At 41.9% G+C, this 20,011-nt stretch overlaps 1 protein-coding gene across 5 annotated transcripts in view; it reads right to left on the bottom strand.

The window, feature by feature from the left end:
* jak2b (Janus kinase 2b) overlaps positions 1-20,011 on the bottom strand; it is a 33,013-nt gene continuing 13,002 nt past the window's right edge. For 4 of the 5 annotated variants that reach the window (XM_041900708.2, XM_041900705.2, XM_041900706.2 and 1 more), the window contains 20 exons: positions 18,586-18,731; positions 17,965-18,256; positions 17,105-17,224; positions 16,791-16,948; positions 16,582-16,693; positions 16,218-16,404; positions 15,651-15,775; positions 15,315-15,449; positions 14,994-15,081; positions 14,362-14,489; positions 13,933-14,071; positions 13,485-13,636; positions 13,200-13,350; positions 12,713-12,849; positions 12,291-12,480; positions 7,070-7,194; positions 6,671-6,843; positions 5,177-5,294; positions 1,692-1,805; positions 1-1,413 (listed from right to left, as the gene is read on the bottom strand). In XM_041900708.2, the coding sequence (XP_041756642.1) occupies positions 1,306-1,413; positions 1,692-1,805; positions 5,177-5,294; positions 6,671-6,843; positions 7,070-7,194; positions 12,291-12,480; positions 12,713-12,849; positions 13,200-13,350; positions 13,485-13,636; positions 13,933-14,071; positions 14,362-14,489; positions 14,994-15,081; positions 15,315-15,449; positions 15,651-15,775; positions 16,218-16,404; positions 16,582-16,693; positions 16,791-16,948; positions 17,105-17,224; positions 17,965-18,256; positions 18,586-18,731 (2,898 nt within the window). In that variant the 3' untranslated portion in view covers positions 1-1,305. Of the gene's footprint in view, positions 1,414-1,691; positions 1,806-5,176; positions 5,295-6,670; positions 6,844-7,069; positions 7,195-11,789; positions 12,201-12,290; positions 12,481-12,712; positions 12,850-13,199; positions 13,351-13,484; positions 13,637-13,932; positions 14,072-14,361; positions 14,490-14,993; positions 15,082-15,314; positions 15,450-15,650; positions 15,776-16,217; positions 16,405-16,581; positions 16,694-16,790; positions 16,949-17,104; positions 17,225-17,964; positions 18,257-18,585; positions 18,732-20,011 lie in introns of those variants that run through there. The other variant, XM_041900709.1, reaches the window with a different exon arrangement.

Raw genomic sequence — 20,011 nt, 5'->3', positions numbered from 1 at the left:
ATTTGATCTCAAATCCAAAATGCTGGAGTATAGAGCCCAAAAAAAAATTTGCTTCAATGTCCAAATACATATGGAGGGGAATGCATGTAGACACATTTTAACAAATAGAAGAATCTGTCATAATCTTTGATAACGTCAGTAAACTTTTATTCACTGACCAGATGTCACCCCTGGATTTGATACACTAGTTTGTAACACTCCCATTTTGTGATGACGTAGGGAGAAAATGCATGAGATGTCGCAATGACGGTTGGCAGTTATCAAATATGAAAATAAAAATAAAGTAGCTCTAGGAATTGAAAAAGGCAAATCAAGTAGTGTCAAGTATTTCTGAAAGGGATTGTGTAGGCCTACTATGCACCATAATGTCCTGATAGAGTTCAATGTTAGCTGACAAACCCAACTAGTGAAATTGAAGAGCTCATGTCACACTAAGATTATACTGATAGTGTGACCATATCAAAATGAAAGAGATTTGTCTTGTGATTTGAGGAGTGACATGATGAGTGGCCTGTTTGGGTGAAGGGTTATTTTTAGAATGGACATGGGATATGGAAGGAATGAGTGTCAGTCTCTCAACTACTGTTGAACTACCCTCAGGCAGAGTTCTGCCTGTGTACACAGTATCAGAAGAGTCCTATAAACTATACTGACCTTGCACATAATATTATTGACTGTAAGCCCAGCAGAAACAGTTACTGACCCCACTAATGGGTTTTTGAAAGACATTCTACAACCCTTTTTCATATGTCATTGATATATATTTTAATCTTACACCACCTGCTTCACAATGGAAAAAAACAAAAAAACAATGTTGGATTTTTAAATCTCTAAATGTATTTCATTTACACTGACTTCTTGTCGAACATTTCAAATATAGACTGCAGTGTATTCATTTCATTTTATAAAATTATAAAATCCTCTTGACATATGTACACAAATATATGTATATACATACAAAAAACAACACAAATAAAAATAACAAACATTCCGTTCCATCAGTCCAGCATACTTTCATTTTTCAGATGGGGGGGGACAGAAAGGTGAAGGCTAGCCCTGCTAGCTTAGAAAACAAAGATGTGTAGAAGGGGAAAAAACACACGCACTCAAGAAAAATGAGACCTTGTTTGATACAAGTGTCTCTATAGTGTCTTGGCAGAAAATCTTGTTCTCAGTCCAATCTATTGCCACAATGCAGAAGGACAGGGCTGGGGGGGGGGGCTCACACACACACCCACACCCACATGGCAGCTAAATGAATGCAGAAAAACAGTCTCTTAGAAGAGGGGCACTTAGGGTCTTTGTCTACGTCTCCTTGCTGTCACGGAACAGGTCGACACGCAGGGCCAGCTCCTTGAAGGAGGGCCGCAAGCATGGGTCTTTGTCCCAGCATTCCTGCATTATCTCATGCATCTGAGAGAACAAGAGAGAGAAGCAAAAACATGTTTATTTAGGATGGTCACAACTGGTAGCCTTCCTATGGTATGTATTCAGTGGAATCTGATTGTAACATAAACATGGCACCATTCAGTCACATTGCTCAGTTAAGGTACTACTGTGTTAACTGTGGAAACCGCAACCCCGCTTTTATACATGTTATGACACTGCATCATTAAGGAAGATAAATGCACCATAAAGACTGAACAATGCAATATAAAAAATGGACATAACGACCGGAACCCAGCCCTTACCTCCATGGGACAGCCCACAGGTTGAGGCAGCCTGCTGCCTGACTTGAGGAGCTCAGTGAGATGATAGACAATCAGCTGGCCCTGCTTGTCATTACCCATCATGCCCATAAACATCTGAGGATGTGGAGAAAGGATGGTTGGTCAGGTGTGAACCACAAATGATCAAACAAGTACAGTGCCTTGCAAAAGTATTCATCCCCCTTGGCGTTTTTCCTATTTTGTTGCATTACAACCTGTAATTTAAATTGATTTTTATTTGGATTTCATGTAATGGACATACACAAAATAGTCCAAATTGGTGAAGTGAAATGAAAAAAATTACTTGTTTAAAAGATTCTAAAAAATAAATAACGGAAAAGTGGTACGTGCATATGTATTCACCCCCTTTGCTATGAAGCCCCTAAATAAGATCTGGTGCAACCAATTACCTTCAGAAGTCACATAATTAGTTAAATAAAGTCCACCTGTGTGCAATCTAAGTGTCACATGATCTCAGTATATATACACCTGTTCTGAAAGGCCCCAGAGTCTGCAACACCACTAAGCAAGGGGCACCACCAAGCAAGCGGCACCATGAAGACCAAGGAGCTCTCCAAACAGGTCAGGGACAAAGTTGTGGAGAAGTACAGATCAGGGTTGGGTTATAAAAAAATATTCGAAACTTTGAACATCCCACGGAGCACCATTAAATCCATTATTAAAAAATGGAAAGAATATGGCACCACAACAAACCTGCCATGAGAGGGCCGCCCACCAAAACACAGCCCAGGCAAGGAGGGCATTAATCAGAGGCAACAAAGAGACCAAAGATAACCCTGAAGGAGCTGCAAATCTCCACAGCGGAGATTGGAGTATCTGTCCATAGGAGCACTTTAAGCCGTACACGCCACAGAGCTGGGCTTTACAGAAGAGTGGCCAGAAAAAAGCCATTGCTTAAAGAAAAAAAGAAGCAAACACGTTTGGTGTTCGCCAAAAGGCATGTGGGAGACTCCCCAAAAATATGGAAGTTGAGCTTTTTGGCCATCAAGGAAAATGTCTGGCGCAAACCCAACACCTCTCATCACCCCGAGAATGTTTTTCATCTGCAGGGACCAGGAAACTGGTCAGAATTGAAGGAATGATGGATGGCCCTAAATACAGGGAAATTCTTGAGGGAAACCTGTTTCAGTCATCCAGAGATTTGAGACTGGGACAGAGGTTCACCTTCCAGCAGGACAATGAACCTAAGCATACTGCTAAAGCAACACTCAAGTGGTTTAAGTGGAAACATTTAAATGTCTTGGAATGGCCTAGTCAAAGCCCAGACCTCAATCCAATTGAGAATCTGTGGTATGACTTAAAGATTGCTGTACACCAGCAGAACCCATCCAACTTGAAGGAGCTGGAGCAGTTTTCCTTGAAGAATGGGCAAAGATCCCAGTGGCTAGATGTGCCAAGTTATAGAGACATTCCCCAACAGACTGTATGCAGTTTTTTTTAGATCTCTATTGCACACATACAGTATACGTTCCACTATGTGCAGGCTCTTGCGTATACAAGTAAACTCAAGTAGAGTCTGTGACAATGTGCCTTAACATACAGTGCCTTCAGAAATTACTCACAACCCTTGAATTTTTTATTATTTTGTTGTGTTACAAATTAGGATTAAAATGGATTTAATTGTAATTTTTGGTCAACGATCTACACAAAATACTCTAATGCCAAAATGAGAAAAATAATGCTAATATTTATTAGAAAATTATGAAAAATAAAACACATATCTTGATTAGATAAGTATTCACCCCCCTGAGACAATACATGTTAGAAACACCTTTGGCAGCAATTACAGCTGTGAGTCTTTTTGGGTAAGTCTCTAAGAGCTTTGCACACCTGGATTGTACAATATTACAATTCTTTAAGCTCTGTCAAGTTGGTTGTTAATCATTGCTAGAAAGCCATTTTCAAGTCGATTTAAATCAAAACTGTAACTTGGCCACTCAGGAACATTAAATGTTGTCTAGGTAAGCAACTCCAGTGTAGATTTGGCCTTGTGTTTTAGGTTATTGTCCTGCTGAAAGGTGAATTTGTCTCCCAGTGTCTGTTGGAATTAATTAGACTGAACCAGGTTTTCCTCAAGGATTTTGCCCATGCTTAGCTGTATTCTTTCTATCCAAAACAACTCCCTAGTCCTTGCCATGACAAGCATACCAATAACATGATGCTGCCACCACCATGCTTGAAAATATGAAGTGGTACTCAGTGATGAATTTGCCCCTAACATAACACCTTGTATTCAGGACAAAAAAATAATTGAGTTGCCACATTTTTTGCAGTATTACTTAAGTGCCTTGTTGCAAACAGGATGGATGTTTTGGAATATTTGTATTCTGTACAGGCTTCCTTCTTTTCACTCTGTCATTTAAGTTAGTATTGTGGAGTAACAAAATGTTGTTGAGCCATCCTAATTTTTCTCATATCACAACCATTAAATTCTGTAACTGTTTTAAAATCACCATTGGCCTCATGGTGAAATCCCTGAGCAGTTTCCTTCCTCTCCGGCAACTGAGTTAGGAAGGATGCCTGTATCTTTGTAGTGACTGGGTGAATTGATACACCACCCAAAGCCCAATTAATAACTTCACCATGCTCAAAGGGCAATTCAGCGTCCGCTTTTTTTTTTTTACACATCTACCAATAGGTGCCCTTCTTTGCGAGGCATTGAAAAACCTCCCTGGTCTTTGTGGTTGAATCTGTGCTTGAAATTCACTACTCAATTGAGGGACCTTACAGATAATTGCATGTGTGGGGTACACATATGGGGTAGTCATTCAAAACTCATGTTAACCACTATTATTGAACACAGAGTGAGTCCATGCAACATATTATGTGATTTGTTAAGCACATTTCTACTCCTGAACTTTAGGCTTGCCATAACAAAGGGGTTGAATACTTTTAGTTACAGCTTTTCATACTTACAGCTTTTCATTTTTTATGAATTTCTAAAATGTTGTACAAACACAATTCCACTTTGACATTATAGGGTATTGTGTGTAGATCAATGACACAAAATCTATTTTTTTATTTTTAATTCAGGCTGTAACACAACAAAATATGGAAAAAGTAAAAGGGTGTGAATACTTTCTGAAGGCACTGTAGCTCCAACCTTGATACATAGCATGTGTATACTGTGTGAGCAACTTATTCTTATTTTTCTGGCCCTTTCTAGCTTTTGGGCATCATAGACTAGAGTAGAATCTGGGGAATGTTCCAAAATACTGCTTGTTTTAACAGGCTATGTGATCTTAACGTAGCCTGTTAAAATTACCCTGATGTTCCCCTTGACACCATGGGGCCATATGCTGTATTATATACCATCTTTGCCTGAGGTCAGTAGGCTTGGCCGTGTATGCAAGTAGCAAGTATTTCATGAGACAACATATTAGCTATACTTGAGAAGAAAAAAAATCAGAGAAGGAAGACAGAGAGATAGAGACAGATGAACTTACTGCAGGAGGGCTGCAGTTCTTGTCGCTGTGGGTGAACAGTTCATAGAGCACTACGCCAAAGCTCCAGATGTCAGAAGCCACAGAGAACTTGCTCTCCATCAGAGACTCTGGGGCATACCTGCACAACAACACAAAAAAAGTGTCCAAATATCTCTCTTATTTTTCTCTCCAAAAAAGGATGACTAGGAATTCCAGTTACACCGCATAGGAAACCTAAAGCACAAATCTAACACAGTTCATAGAACTCTAAACTAGGGCTGGGCGATATGGCCAAAATACAGTATCATATCATAATATTTTCCACATTCTTGACGGTATGATGGTATTTGACAGTTGTATGTTTTTGAATAAATAAGCTTTGAGTAGTGCATGACCCTAGGGTGGCAACACAAATTCTAAGTGGTTTTAAATGGGGCTTTCTCTATTCTGATTGTTTTAAAAACAGGGGTGTCAAACTCATCCATGGAGGGCCAAGTGTCTGCTGGTTTTTAGTTTCTCCTTTCAATTTGTGTCCAATTAAGACCTAGACAAACAGGTGAGGGGAGTTCCTAACTAATCAGTGACCCTAATTCATTTATCATGTAGGAGGAGCTAAAACCTGCAGACACTCGGCCCTCCATGGAATGAGTTTGACACGTGTTTTAAACTGTTTAGTCAACTTCAACCCAAAATAATTTTCAGCATTTCCATCCATTTCTGTATTTCCTGCACTCGTTTGCTATCATTTCCACACTGTGCCGTGTTTGTTTTGTCCTTGTCTATTTCATCAAAAAGCCTCTTTCCCTTATTTTCTTCTGTAACCACGTTTCCATCCGCAGTTTTTATGCGAGTAAAGGCATACTGTATAAAAAAAACATCACAACAGCTTTGATGGAAACAGGACGTTTTGGTACAATTTTACAAATGCTGGCAGATAATTAGTTAATTCTACATGTTTTTTTTTTGTATCGGTAAAATTAATTGTGCGAGAAATGGCGGAGGAAATGCCTCAATACCATTATAAAGTAAAATACAGTAAACCGCCTAGACCTACTTTAAACAATTATGTAAGTTCACATCAAGAAATATAATCGGTCACTACAAAAATAAAAACTGTTCTTTCTGCCAGTGACAGACTAAAACAGTCCCTTCCAGGATTGTTGCAGGCAAAAATGCTTGATTTTGCAGCTGCAATTTTGACATTTTGCAATATTCAATGATTTCTGTCCAATTTATCGCAAAAATGCGCTAGCGGGGCAAAAGTTGGTTGGCTTGTGGCTTGATTGAACCATTGTATGCGGTAAACTTTTGTGATTACATAACATTGCAAGCCCTATTTTTGTAATGCGGTGATCAGACAGTTTTATGCTGTAACATTGCAGTGATTTGACTGTTTTATGCAGAAATAATGCGGTGATTGATACAATTTGCAAGCACTCGGATAATAAGCGGGGAATTGTTAATTTTGCTAAAAAAGACAGCCAAATCCTGGAGGGACTGCTAAAGGTGTCTAACCAGAAGATAGGGCTCTCTCCAGGCTCCTTGACCATATAGTACTCCTTGTCCTGGGGCAGGACCTTGCTCAGGCCAAAGTCCCCTATCTTCACCCTCAGCTCACTCTCTACCAGGATGTTCCGGGTTGCCAGATCTCTGTGGATGTAGCGCTTGGTTGCCAGGTACTCCATACCCTGCACACACAAAAGAACAAAGACAAAAACGTTCAGAACTCATACATGCTTTACCTTTACTTACCACTAGGTTTCAGTCTGTATTAGTGTTTATTAGAATGCTATGAACTATCACCATATGGTATCAACATCAGGCATCAGGTAAGGGTAGATATCTGGATATGGAAGAGTAAAACAATTATAATCAAAGGTTAATGTTACTTTCATATCTGGTCACTATCAGTACCTTGCATATCTGAGCGGTATAATGCACCAGTTTCATGTGGTCTATTCTCTGCTTATTCTTGATGAGGTAATCTCTCAGACTCCCATAGGGCAGGTATTCCATGATCAGTCGCAGGTTTCTCCGGCCTGCAGAACAGGACAACAAACAAATAGAGAAACATTCACCTCTGCACTGATTTAGGATTCTACGAATAACTAGCTGAACTTGTCTTGTCTTCTGACTGAATTAAAAGGATATATTGGAGTTACAGGTCAACTACTATTCACCTTCTGTGACTTTCAGAGAACATACAAACACTGCCAACTTTCCTGCTGACTCAGAGTTCACACGTCAATAGTATTCTAGACTTATCTTTTTATAAGCAAACAGGTTACTAATGATTGGATCCTGGACTTATAAGCAAACAGGTTACTGGATCCTGGACTTCCTAACGGGCCGACCCCAGGTGGTGAGGGTAGGCAACATCACCTCCACCACGCTGACCCTTAACACAGGGGCGTGTGCTTAGTCCTCTCCTGTACTCCCTGTGTGGCCACGCATGACTCTAACACCATTATCACTAACACCATTATCAAGTCCGCTGACGACACGACGGTGGTAGGCCTGATCACAGCCGACGATGAATCAGCCTACAGGGAGGTGGTCAGTGACCTGGCAGTGTGGTGCCGGAGCAACAACCTCTCCCTCAACGTCAGCAAGACCAAGGAGCTGATCATGGACCACAGGAAAGGGGGAGCGAGCACGCCCCCATCTACATCGACGGGGCGGTAGTGGAGCAGGTCAAGCGCTTCAAGTTCCTCGGTGTCCAAATCCCTAAAGACTTAAAATGGTCCAAACACACACGCAGACGTGAAGAAGGCACGACAGTGCCTCTTCCCCCTCAGGAGGTTGAACAATTTTGGCATGGGCCCTCAAATCCTGAAAAGGTTCTACAGCTGTACCATTGAGAGCAAATTGACTGGCTGCATCACTGCTGGGTATGGCAATAGCACCGCCCATAGCACCGCCCTGGAATGCATGGTGCTACAGAGGGTTGTGCGGACAGCCCAGTACATCACTGGGACCGAGCTCCCTGCCATCCAGGACCTTTATATTTACATTTACATTTTAGTAATTTAGCAGACGCTCTTATCCAGAGCGACTTACAATTAGTGAGTGCATACATTATTTTATTTTTTATACTGGCCCCCCGTGGGAATTGAACCCACAACCCTGGCATTGCAAATGCCATGCTCTATCAAGTGAGCTACATCCCTGCCGGCCATTCCCTCCCCTACCCTGGACGACGCAGGGCCAATTATGCGCCGCCCAATGGGTCTCCCGGTCGCGGCCGGCTACGACAGAGCCTGGATACGAACCAGGATCTCTAGTGGCACAGCTAGCACTGCCTTAGACCACTGCGCCACTCGGGAGACTATTATATCAGGCGGTGTGCAACAAAATCGTCAAAGACCCCAACCACCCAAGCCATAGACTATTTTCTCTGCTGCCGCATGGCAAGAGGTACCGGTGCATCTAAGTAAGTCTGACATCAACAGCCTCTTGAACAGCTTCTTTCCCCAAGAAATACGACTGATAAATAGCTAACAAAATAGTTACACAGACTGAGTTTACCTTGTATCTTTATTGACCTTTTATTTCAGTGTTCTTTTTCACACTCACAGAGCCCTACACACTCACACACTGTCACTCGAACACACACACAAACACTCACTCCATCATTTCTCACACACACATAATATGATCATACATTTATACTGACTCTACACACCCGCACACCCACTCACATTCAAGCTGCTGCTACTCTGTTTATCTTATACAGTGGGGAAAAAAAGTATTTAGTCAGCCACCAATTGTGCAAGTTCTCCAACTTAAAAAGATGAGAGAGGCCTGTAATTTTCATCATAGGTACACGTAAACTATGACAGACAAATTGAGAAAAGAAATCCAGAAAATCACATTGTAGGATTTTTTATGAATTTATTTGCTAATTATGGTGGAAAATAAGTATTTGGTCACCTACAAACAAGCAATATTTCTGGCTCTCACAGACCTGTAACTTCTTCTTTAAGAGGCTCCTCTGTCCTCCACCCCTTACCTGTATTAATGGCACCTGTTTGAACTTGTTATCAGTATAAAAGACACCTGTCCACAACCTCAAACAGTCACACTCCAAACTCCACTATGGCCAAGACCAAAGAGCTGTCAAAGGACACCAGAAACAAAATTGTAGACCTGCACCAGGCTGGGAAGACTGAATCTGCAATAGGTAAGCAGCTTGGTTTGAAGAAATCAACTGTGGGAGCAATTATTAGGAAATGGAAGACATACAAGACCACTGATAATCTCCCTCGATCTGGGGCTCCACGCAAGATCTCACCCCGTGGGGTCAAAATGATCACAAGAACGGTGAGCAAAGATCCCAGAACCACACGGGGGGACCTAGTGAATGACCTGCAGTGAGCTGGGACCAAAGTAACAAAGCCTACCATCAGTCACACACTACGCCGCCAGGGACTCAAATCCTGCAGTGCCAGACGTGTCCCCCTGCTTAAGCCAGTACATATCCAGGCCCGTCTGAAGTTTGCTAGAGTGCATTTGGATGATCCAGAAGAGGATTGGGAGAATGTCATATGGTCAGATGAAACCAAAATATAACTTTTGGGTAAAAACTCAACTCGTCGTGTTTGGAGGACAAAGAATGCTGAGTTGCATCCAAAGAACACCATACCTACTGTGAAGCATGGGGGTGGAAACATCATGCTTTGGGGCTGTTTTTCTGGAAAGGGACCAGGACGACTGATCCGTGTAAAGGAAAGAATGAATGGGGCCATGTATCGTGAGATCTTGAGTGAAAACCTCCTTCCATCAGCAAGGGCATTGAAGATGAAACGTGGCTGGGTCTTTCAGCATGACAATGATCCCAAACACACCGCCCGGGCAACGAAGGAGTGGCTTCGTAAGAAGCATTTCAAGGTCCTGGAGTGGCCTAGCCAGTCTCCAGATCTCAACCCCATAGAAAATCTTTGGAGGGAGTTGAAAGTCTGTGTTGCCCAGCGACAGCCCCAAAACATCACTGCTCTAGAGGAGATCTGCATGGAGGAATGGGCCAAAATACCAGTAACAGTGTGTGAAAACCTTGTGAAGACTTACAGAAAACGTTTGACCTGTGTCATTGCCAACAAAGGGCATATAACAAAGTATTGAGAAACTTTTGTTATTGACCAAATACTTATTTTCCACCATAATTTGCAAATGAATTAATAAAAAATCCTACAATGTGATTTTCTGGATTTTTTTTCCTCATTTTGTCTGTCATAGTTGACGTGTACCTATGATGAAAATTACAGGCCTCTCTCATCTTTTTAAGTGGGAGAACTTGCACAATTGGTGGCTGACTAAATACTTTTTTCCCCCACTGTATCCTGTAACCTAGTCACCTTACCCCTATACATACCTACCTCCATCACTCCAGTATCCCTGCACATGTAAATATGGTATAAGAACTGACTTTTTAAATATTTATTGTATACAGTATAGTATGCATACTTACTTTATTGTGTATTTCATATTTCTTATTCCTCGTGTGCTTTTTTCTAGTATTACATTGTTATTGATTATTGCATTGTTGGGTTTTGAGTTTGCAAGAAAGGCATTTCACTGTACTTGTCACTGCATGTGACATTAAAACTTGAAACTTGAGCCTTAAAGGGATACTTTGGGATTTTGGCAATGAGGCATTAGCTCAATGGCTGGAAGTCTATGGGTATCTGCTAGCATGCTAGTACACTGAACAAAAATATAAACGCAACATGTAAAGTGCTGGTCCCATGTTTCATGAGCTGAAATAAAAGATCCCAGAAATGTTCCATACGCACAAAAAGCTTATTTCTCTCCAATTTTGTGCACAAATTCGTTTACATCCCTGTTAGTGAGCATTTCTCCTTTGCCAAGATAATCCATCCACCTGACAGGTGAGGCATATCAAGAAGCTGATTAAACAGCATGATCATTACACAGGTGCACCTTGTGCTGGGGACAATAAAAGGCCACTCTAAAATGTGCAGTTTTGTCACAACACAATGCCACAGATGTCTCAAGTTTTGAGGGAGTGTGAAATTGGCATGCTGACTGCAGGAATGTCCACCGGAGATATTGCCAGAGAATGTAATGTTTATTTCTCTACCATAAGCTGCCTCCAACGTCATTTTAGAGAATTTGGCAGTATGTCCAAGCGGCCTCACAACCGCAGACCACGTGTAACCACGCCAGCCCAGGACCTCCACATCCGGCTTCTTCACCTGCGGGATTGTCTGAGACCAGCCACCAGGACAGCAGATGAAACTGAGTATTTCTGTCTGTAATAAAGCCCTTTTGTGGGGAAAAAAACATTCTGATTGACTGGGCCTGGCTCCCCAGTGGGTGGGCCTTCCCAGGCCCACCCATGGCTGCACCCCTGCCCAGTCATGCCTAATGAATTTATTTCTTTATTATTTACTGTAACTCAGTAATATCATTGAAATTGTTGCATGTTGTGTTTATATTTTTGTTCAGTATAGATACCCATAGACTTCCAGTCATTGCGCTAATGCTAGTTAGCATTGGCTAGCACAACTACCGTACCTCCAACTTCCTTCATACTGGACACAGAGACATAAAAATGGTATCAACGAGTTAATCTGACTCTGGGGAAGTAGATAAAGCACATCATTACCAAAATCCCAAAGTATCCCTTTAAATTGGTATTAGTCTTTAAACATGGGGAGATTCTCAATTGGAGAAAAAAAGGTCCTCTTCTCGACTCCTCCGTCCTCCTCTCCTCCGTGACTCGGAAACCGATAAGTTGTGGCCATATATAGGAGTGATTTGTTAAGTCAACTGAGGAGTTTGCACCTCTTCTCGATTGCCTCCTCCGGCCGAAGATACTCAGGTGTATCCTATTGCGGAAGTGTTTTGAAATCCACCACACCCCCTTTGAATCAGCTGTTGTTTCCTCGGAGGAGAAAATCATGCATATTTAAAAATGGTATGCTACTTATCCATGTATAGATCTATATATGGATGTACCTTACCACTTTACGTACGTATTTTGGGATTCCTCCTCTGTAAACTTAATTTGCCTGATGACGCACTAGTGGAGAAGGAGAGGAATTTCAATTTGACCTTTTTGGAAAGGAGGAGAGGAGGCGAGGAATCAAGCCAATCACACGTCACACTGTACCTGCACTGTAGCACACTCCTTTGTATTTGACGATGTTCTCATGCTGAAGAGACTTGAGGATCTCGATCTCCCGCTCAAAGTCCCGCATGTGCTCTGCCGTGCTGTGCTGAAGCTTCTTCACAGCCACGACCTCCCCAGTGTTGTCCTGGAGTGGGTCGTACCGGCACATCTCCACACTGCCAAAGTTACCCTGATGGAAGAAACCAACATGATTAAGTAGGGCAGAAGAGATTACATTAAAATCAGCTGATTACTTGATGAAACGCTTTGAGCCGGAATCAGAAACATCCACATCCACAAACGAGAACACTGTGTGTTGTTCAAAGACCATGAATGGTCATCTGTGGTCATCATTGTTCATGATAGTGAGTGTGATTCCTTAGCTTGTGGCCATCATTGGCTGTGATAGTGTGGTTCCTTACCTTGCCTAACTGCTGTAGGAAGATGAGGTGTCTCTCCTCAAACTGAGCTGGATCCTGGTTCTCAAACGCCCCAGTGACCCACGCTGACGCTGCTGTTCTGTTTGGCAGGAGGTCACTCTCCACAATCAGCTCATATTCTGTGGGCAAAAACAGCACAATGTCAAATCACACTGACATTTTCAGGAATGAGAGTATTTTTTGCAGAGACTTGTATTTGTTCCATGTCTGCTTGGATTCTCCCCATCTCTTTTAAGTCCCTAGCAGCACTTGGCCCACCTAAAAAACAAACACCAGTAACAGCCTGGATATAATATAGGCTGGTAATATGGCCACCAGCACACCCATCATTTACTCTTCCTATAACAACATGATGTGTGCCAATTATAATAATCATGACCTCCTTGAGACAATCAATTCAATGGAGAGACCCTATGACCCATCAGTATGACCCAGTTTTACTCTGCAAAGACTGTAGCAATGCACTGACCAGGCGTGAACAGGCTGTTGAGGTCCCTGATGATGACCCTGAAAGAGGGTCTGAACGTGGGCTCATAGTCCATGCAGCTGGTGATCAGGTTAGCAAGCTCAGTCCACTTAGGAGCAGGCAGCTGGTGGCGGTCCTCGTAAAATAGGTTTTTCTGCACCAAAGAATCAGAGGTATGTTAGTTTGAGATTCTTTGTTGTAGGACTGCATATCAAATTGCATTAGTGTAAACATATTGCTAGATATTTCTAAAACAAAACCTACTGGTATAGCTGATGTGATCCTTACCTTAGAGTTGTCCAGTGTTGCCAGTGGTTTCTCCCCTCCACTGCAGATCTCCCACAGCGTTGTGCCAAAGCTCCACTTGTCTGCTGCAAGGCTCAGGTTGGTAGGATCCTCAATACATTCAGGAGGCACCCAGGGGATTCGCTCAACCAAAACTGGGCCAGACCACAATATGTCATTAATAGATAATCAATTCACACAACATTTAGTGTTCAATAATCATAACTCTGAAATAGTACAATATGTTTTGAATATAATATCTATATTGTAATATTTTAAAATGTGAAAGGTTGTAAAAACTGTGAGGTATTCAATGATTTCTGGAGGTGTGGCTCAGGTCATAGCTGGGGGAACTTCGTGCACACAACTGAGTTTTGATGGATAAACGTTGCCCCCTTCTGGCAGCCTAGTGGTAACACCTGTGTATCAGAGGAAGAGGGAGGGAACTCACTATCTTTGGGCAGGACAGTGATGCTGACACCAGGGTCACTCAACTTGATGAAGGGGGGATTCCCAGTTTTCCGGTCCTCTTCCCGGATCAGCAGGACATTCTTGGCACAGACGTTCCCGTGAGCAAGGTTCTTTTCCTCCTGCGGGAGTGAGGGGAGGGAACAGTCAGGAGGGGAGGGGACAGTCAGGAGGGGAGGGGACAGTCAGGAGGGGAGGGGACAGTCAGGAGGGGAGGGGACAGTCAGGAGGGAATGGGACAGTCAGGAGGGGATGTGCATCACACCAACTAACTAAACATTTACAAACGTCCTGCAGGCACTGATGGACTGGTGCGGTCTGTGGCTTGTAATGCTGAGAATGTATAAGTATCCGTAGAGTCCCTTTATCAATGAGTAGCCATTTCTGTACGACAGGTTGGGTTCAGCCTTACCAGAAAGTGCATGGCCCAGGCAAGCTGCTTGGCCACTTCAAGCTTCCACAAGATGTTGATTGAGTTTCTGTTCTTCTTCAGGTATGTGTCCAGGGAGCCAAACTTCACATACTCCTGCACCATGATATCTGTAAGAGTTAACAGTGGTCAAAACACAACACAATGTCCCGAAGGATTAATCGAATGCCACTATTAATGAACCTTTTTGCAATAAAGCATAAATATTGCTATATCAGCTTTCATCGAATCCAGTCCTCCAGTCACATGCAGCAGTACATTACATACCAGAGACAACAAGGGCCAATCTAAAGGTAGCAGACGAACACTCATAGGGCACTGAGGCTGGCAGATTAAGAATTGTCAGGTAAGAGGGTTTTGTTGAAACAGCTCGGTATTGTAATCCCCCTAAGAATAGCCCACCTTCACTCTGCTCTGGTCTCTTCTTCAGGTTACACAGATTATTACACCGGGTCAGAGTATCAGCAGTCACAGCAGGGTTGTGGACATTAAAGGATAATAACCTAAGCTTATAACGCAGGCTGGTAGTATGGATGGAGGGACACACTCATTCACTTTCTTTATCTGTTGTATACATTTCCCAACTGGGACAATAAGGTGACTGATTGACTCACTCTCCTCCCCGCACACACACACGCCGTAGTTCAGCACCAGGTGCTTGTGGGATAGCTGGCTCATCATGCTGGCCGCCTCAAAGAAAGACTGTAGAGAAGGAGAGAGATAATCATCATTAATAAACACCGTCATCATTCATAATAATCCACCATAGACAATGACTGATTTAAGACAATAGTCCTGATAGACATTAACACAGGCAATTAGTCACCTGCTCTTACTTTCTTTGTAGATAGAAGGATTAACTACTTTACTTTTAGCCAATCAACTCAGGAAAACGGTTTAATGTCTGATATGTGTATATAATCTTAGTTTCTTACCTCTGAGTAGTTCCTGTGGGCCTTGTCCAGGACTTTCATGATGACGTCAGTTTGGTGCATCTCCCCGTAGTCTCCCAGCTCCTTGCGGACCCCTTTGAAGATCTTTGTGAATGTCCCTTGGCCTTGACTCTCAGTCTGAAAAACACACAAACAAGACAATGTTACAGCTGCTAGTTTAAAAACAATAAGAGGACGGATTCCTGAGTCTTTCATTGATAAGAAACACACTGCATGCTGGTTATCCAAAACTATACTAAACAGTGAGATGATGACATCTACAATTTTGCTGTATGAATGAAAATAAGACTGTGTCTGTGTTGAACGTGAAATGCTTACATATTCCAGGTCCTCTTTCCTGATTTTGTGGAACACCATTTGGCTGATGTTGCGTCTCTGTAGGGAGGGGGAGAGCGGCACGTCTGAGCCCTTGTTACTCCTGCACACCAGTAAACTGGACTTGTCTGTCAAAGAAAAACAAGAGGACCATATAATCAGCCTTAACCAGTATATTGAGTTTAAGCGGAGCAATGCCTCAACATGTCAAAGATCTTCTCTGCCGATTTAGAGGCAATAAATCAAGACTTAAGGTGGCACTCCAGTCTCCTTTTCAACTAATTTATCACCCGATTTACTAACAGAAGGCACATCTCAATAGGTGGTCTATGTATGACATGACATGGCACAAGTGGGCAAGCAAGGGGGAGGCCGATGACATCTCATCAGACTAACTCCTTGAATGGCCTACTCCTTGAAGTTTGCAGTTATCCTAGAAAAACAATATTTTGCTCAAAACATATATTCTTACACTTAAGTGTGCGTACATTACTGTATTTATACTTGGGATATTGTTTTTCATCAGGAAAAATTCCAAAATAGCTGGAGTGAGTCTTTAAACTCAGTAACCTTTGGATTTGGGTGGGCAACACTTGCTGAACTGGAAAATTATGCCATCAGAGCACACAGTCTCCTTCTGGTAGCAGCTCAGCAATTCCTGGAGGTTGCTGAAGTTCCTTTTGGTTCCACTCAGATTGAACTCTCCATTAGCAGCCTTAGTGATCTGGCAGTGCTTGTACTCAATGCCATCGTATACCTAAAGGAAAGCACAAGAGCAAGAAATTATAATCAAATCAGTGTTCCAGGGACATGATAGTCAAATATGTTTCAAACCGCTTATATTCTACACAAAGGTTTTCCAATATGGCAAAATTCATTAATTCATTTTTTAATCCGTTATGTACTAAAATGATCACTTAAATACAGTACATACCCCCACGGTGAAGGTCAAAAAGTACTTGTTAAAGTCCTTAGGGCTGCATCGCAGGATGTACAGACCCCGCTTGTTCCCAGATTTCTGTAGTCTATTAATTGCAAAATCCATTCTGTGGAGAAGAACAGATTGTATCTCTGCAAGTTATTGATTCACAAATCAGATGATGCACAGTGCTCTATAAGGGTAGGTTTCCAAACTTCACTTACGAAATGGGACCATGACAGTGGCTGGTAATGGCCTCCACCAGTGCAGGGGGTGCCACTTCTTTGCAGAGGTAGTGGTGTGCATCTGTCGTCAAACGATAGTAGCCATCGATCAGCGATATAAAGGACAGAGCCTCAGATAGGCAATTGAACTCCAGCTCCTGAGACAGTGCAAAAAGGATGAGAATACAATTGTCAAGATAATTATCCAATCCAACAAAAACTGGGGTTGATAGAATGAGGTTTCAATACTGTGGTTGTTTCAATGTGAATATTAAGAAAGGCTTGTGGAGGTGAGAGGCTGACGTCAGTCTTACCAGTGTCTTGCCGTCTTGTTTATTGATGGTAACCACTCGACTCTCCATCGAGCCTTCCTTATTGGCCTGTTTAATACTGATGTCAGTAACATCTGGGAAATCACAGTAGGTCTGCAAGTCCTGCTCGGACAAAGGTGGGAAAACAAGACGTCATTTGACTCAATCTAGAGGATATCATTCTTCTAAAACAGAGCCAAAAGTGTTGATTGAATAACCTTTAGTGCCAAGAAGCAGAACATGTTATGACACGATTAGTTCTAAGCCAGCAATGAGCCAAGTACAGTATTTGCTTTTGCTATCTTCACTGGAGAAAATTAAGTCTTTGAACATTTTAAATTGTTAAACAACACAGACTAATCTGAAGTAATCCATTGGCATTAGATTCCATTAGCAATGTAAGCCACTGTTGACCTACTGTAACAGCTCATAAACCCATTAATTACTCAATATACATTAACACCTCTAACCGTGGATTAGGAAAGAATAAAACGGCCAGGCCAAAGCTACAAAATAGCATGACATTACCACCCTAAATTCAACTTCACAGTAAAACCCGCCTGACAACAGCATGAAAACATCTAAATAATATTGGATACATTTTGTAGCTAGCTAGCTAGCTATATCACTGTGATTACTGTATGAAATTCTTTCATAGGCTATTTGAGGGAAACAGGAGTAAAACATCCTGTTCATGTTCCCACTAAGTACGAGATTCCACTCAAACTATAGTGTACTAATTTACAGTACTTGATCCTTTCACTTTCAGGGAAATATAGTCAGTGGTGAGTCTGATAATTATGAAATTTCAGTAAATTCACCTTAGACAAGTGAACATGAACAACCTGGACTGTTGTGAGTACCTGCTCAGAGTCTTTGTGCCCGTCTCTGCACCACTGGATGCCATGATCGGCCGTCACGATGATGGTGACCTGCCCTGCCGAGGGTTCCCTGACCTGGAAGCGCTCAGTGTAGAAGGCCTGCTCCAGAGACTCCATGTTGATGAGGTATTTGAGCTTCAGGTCACGTGCCGTGGCCCGGCACTGGCTGAACTGCTGGATGAACTTCTTGAAGCGGTAGCGGATCCTCTTCCGGGTCACGAAGCTGTAGTCCTGGATGTGAGCCCTCATGTCCTTGGGCAAGAAGGACTTGTAGCTGAGGTGAGAGGGGGGAAGAATAGGATAAGTCAAGCCATATGGAATAGGTTAGTATAATAGGTACCTGAAGAATACCAAGATACTAGGACAACACAATAGAACATAAATAATTTACATTACCATTTCAAGTCATTCTGTTGGCCATACTACTTATAGTATTGTCTTAAGTATGAGATAATAATAAGAACTGACTGCCTGTTTGTCTCTATCTTATTGCATTGTTGTAGATATCCAGCAGAGACATTTGTCTCTAGCTACAACTGACACCCAGTCAGCCAGTACTACCAGGTTAAAACCACTGGACATGTATTTATCTTTCCTCTGCACCTTATGGAATTGTAGATATCCAGCGGAGACATTTGTCTTTCCTTGGCTATCCTCATCATGTCCAATACAGCCATGCCAAGGCACTCCTCCTGAGTCTCATGTGTGCTGGCGATCTTCACCCAGCCATTCACAAAGTCACTCCTCCACTAAACACAGAGGTGGGCTGGTTAATATATTGTAATTATACAATATAATGCTATAAAAGGCCAGATGATAGATTTTTTATTTAACCTTTATTTTGACATCGAGTCAATGCTGAGACCAAGGTCTCTTTTCCAGATGAGCCCTGTGTAGCACCACAATACACATCGAAATACAATAAACACATTAAACTACACATTCATATACACAATAAAATACACAACAATACGGTAGTCTGTAAGATTGTTCTCTATCATGTGTTTGATTTTAGTGTCTGCTTGACCCAAGCTTCGCAACAAATCCTGTCCTCATGGCTATTCTCCAGTCATAGAAATAGCTTATATTTCTACAGGCCCAGGGGCCTCATTTATAAACGTTGCGTACACACAAAATATGCCACAAAACGTGCATGCCCCAGTTTTCACGCAAAAGTTGGAGACGTGAGAATGTGTTTATCCTCCCGCAAACTTTAGACCATGCGTACGCACAGTAGCCTAGTATTAGCCTTGAGACAATTGGGAATATATGATGATTTATTCATAACAAAAAAACAGGTACCTAAATATAATAACAAGATGCAATCATTTGCCATTAGTGAGAAGAGCGAAAATCGATTCAAGCCAATTTTATCTGTGCCTTCTAAAATAATTAGAAATAGGCATATATTTCCTGTTATTTATTTCATTTTCATGATCATTGCAGAATAAGTTCCTCACCTTTTCTGACTGGGATGGTTTCATAGGCTACTTGCGAAATAGCCTATAGGCCTACAACCAGATAGGATAGGCTACCATTCGTCCCATCTATCATTTAATTGGAGCCACTTCACAGTAGTAAATAGATAAGCTATTCGCAGGTTAACAGTAGAATAGACCGTTCAACTTTTTTTTATTGACGTTTGTAGGATACATCTGAATACTGTAATATCACATTTCTCGTGTACAATATTTGATTTATAAACCTAATAGATATATCATAACCATTGCAGAATAAATTCCTCACCTTTTCTGTCCATGAGTTAATAAGTAGCCATAAAACAAATTACCATGCACATCTCATTTAATTGGGCTTATTAGATAGGCCATTATAATTTCAAGTTTTTGCTCTATGCATCATGGTTTAAAACATACAGTAGAATTGAACAGGTCAATTTACAGTTGATAGACAGTAGATTTGTTTCATTGAAGTGTGTAGGCTGCCACTGTAAGTAGGCCTACTGTAGTTTACATTTTTTTCCAGAGTAGACAATGTTTCAGAACTCGTGGGCAGTGCAGCATATTTAGGT

Source organism: Coregonus clupeaformis, chromosome 16 (genome assembly GCF_020615455.1).
Source record: "Coregonus clupeaformis isolate EN_2021a chromosome 16, ASM2061545v1, whole genome shotgun sequence".
Classification (NCBI taxonomy): domain Eukaryota; kingdom Metazoa; phylum Chordata; class Actinopteri; order Salmoniformes; family Salmonidae; genus Coregonus; species Coregonus clupeaformis.
This window is presented reverse-complemented; position numbering and strand designations above follow the sequence as displayed.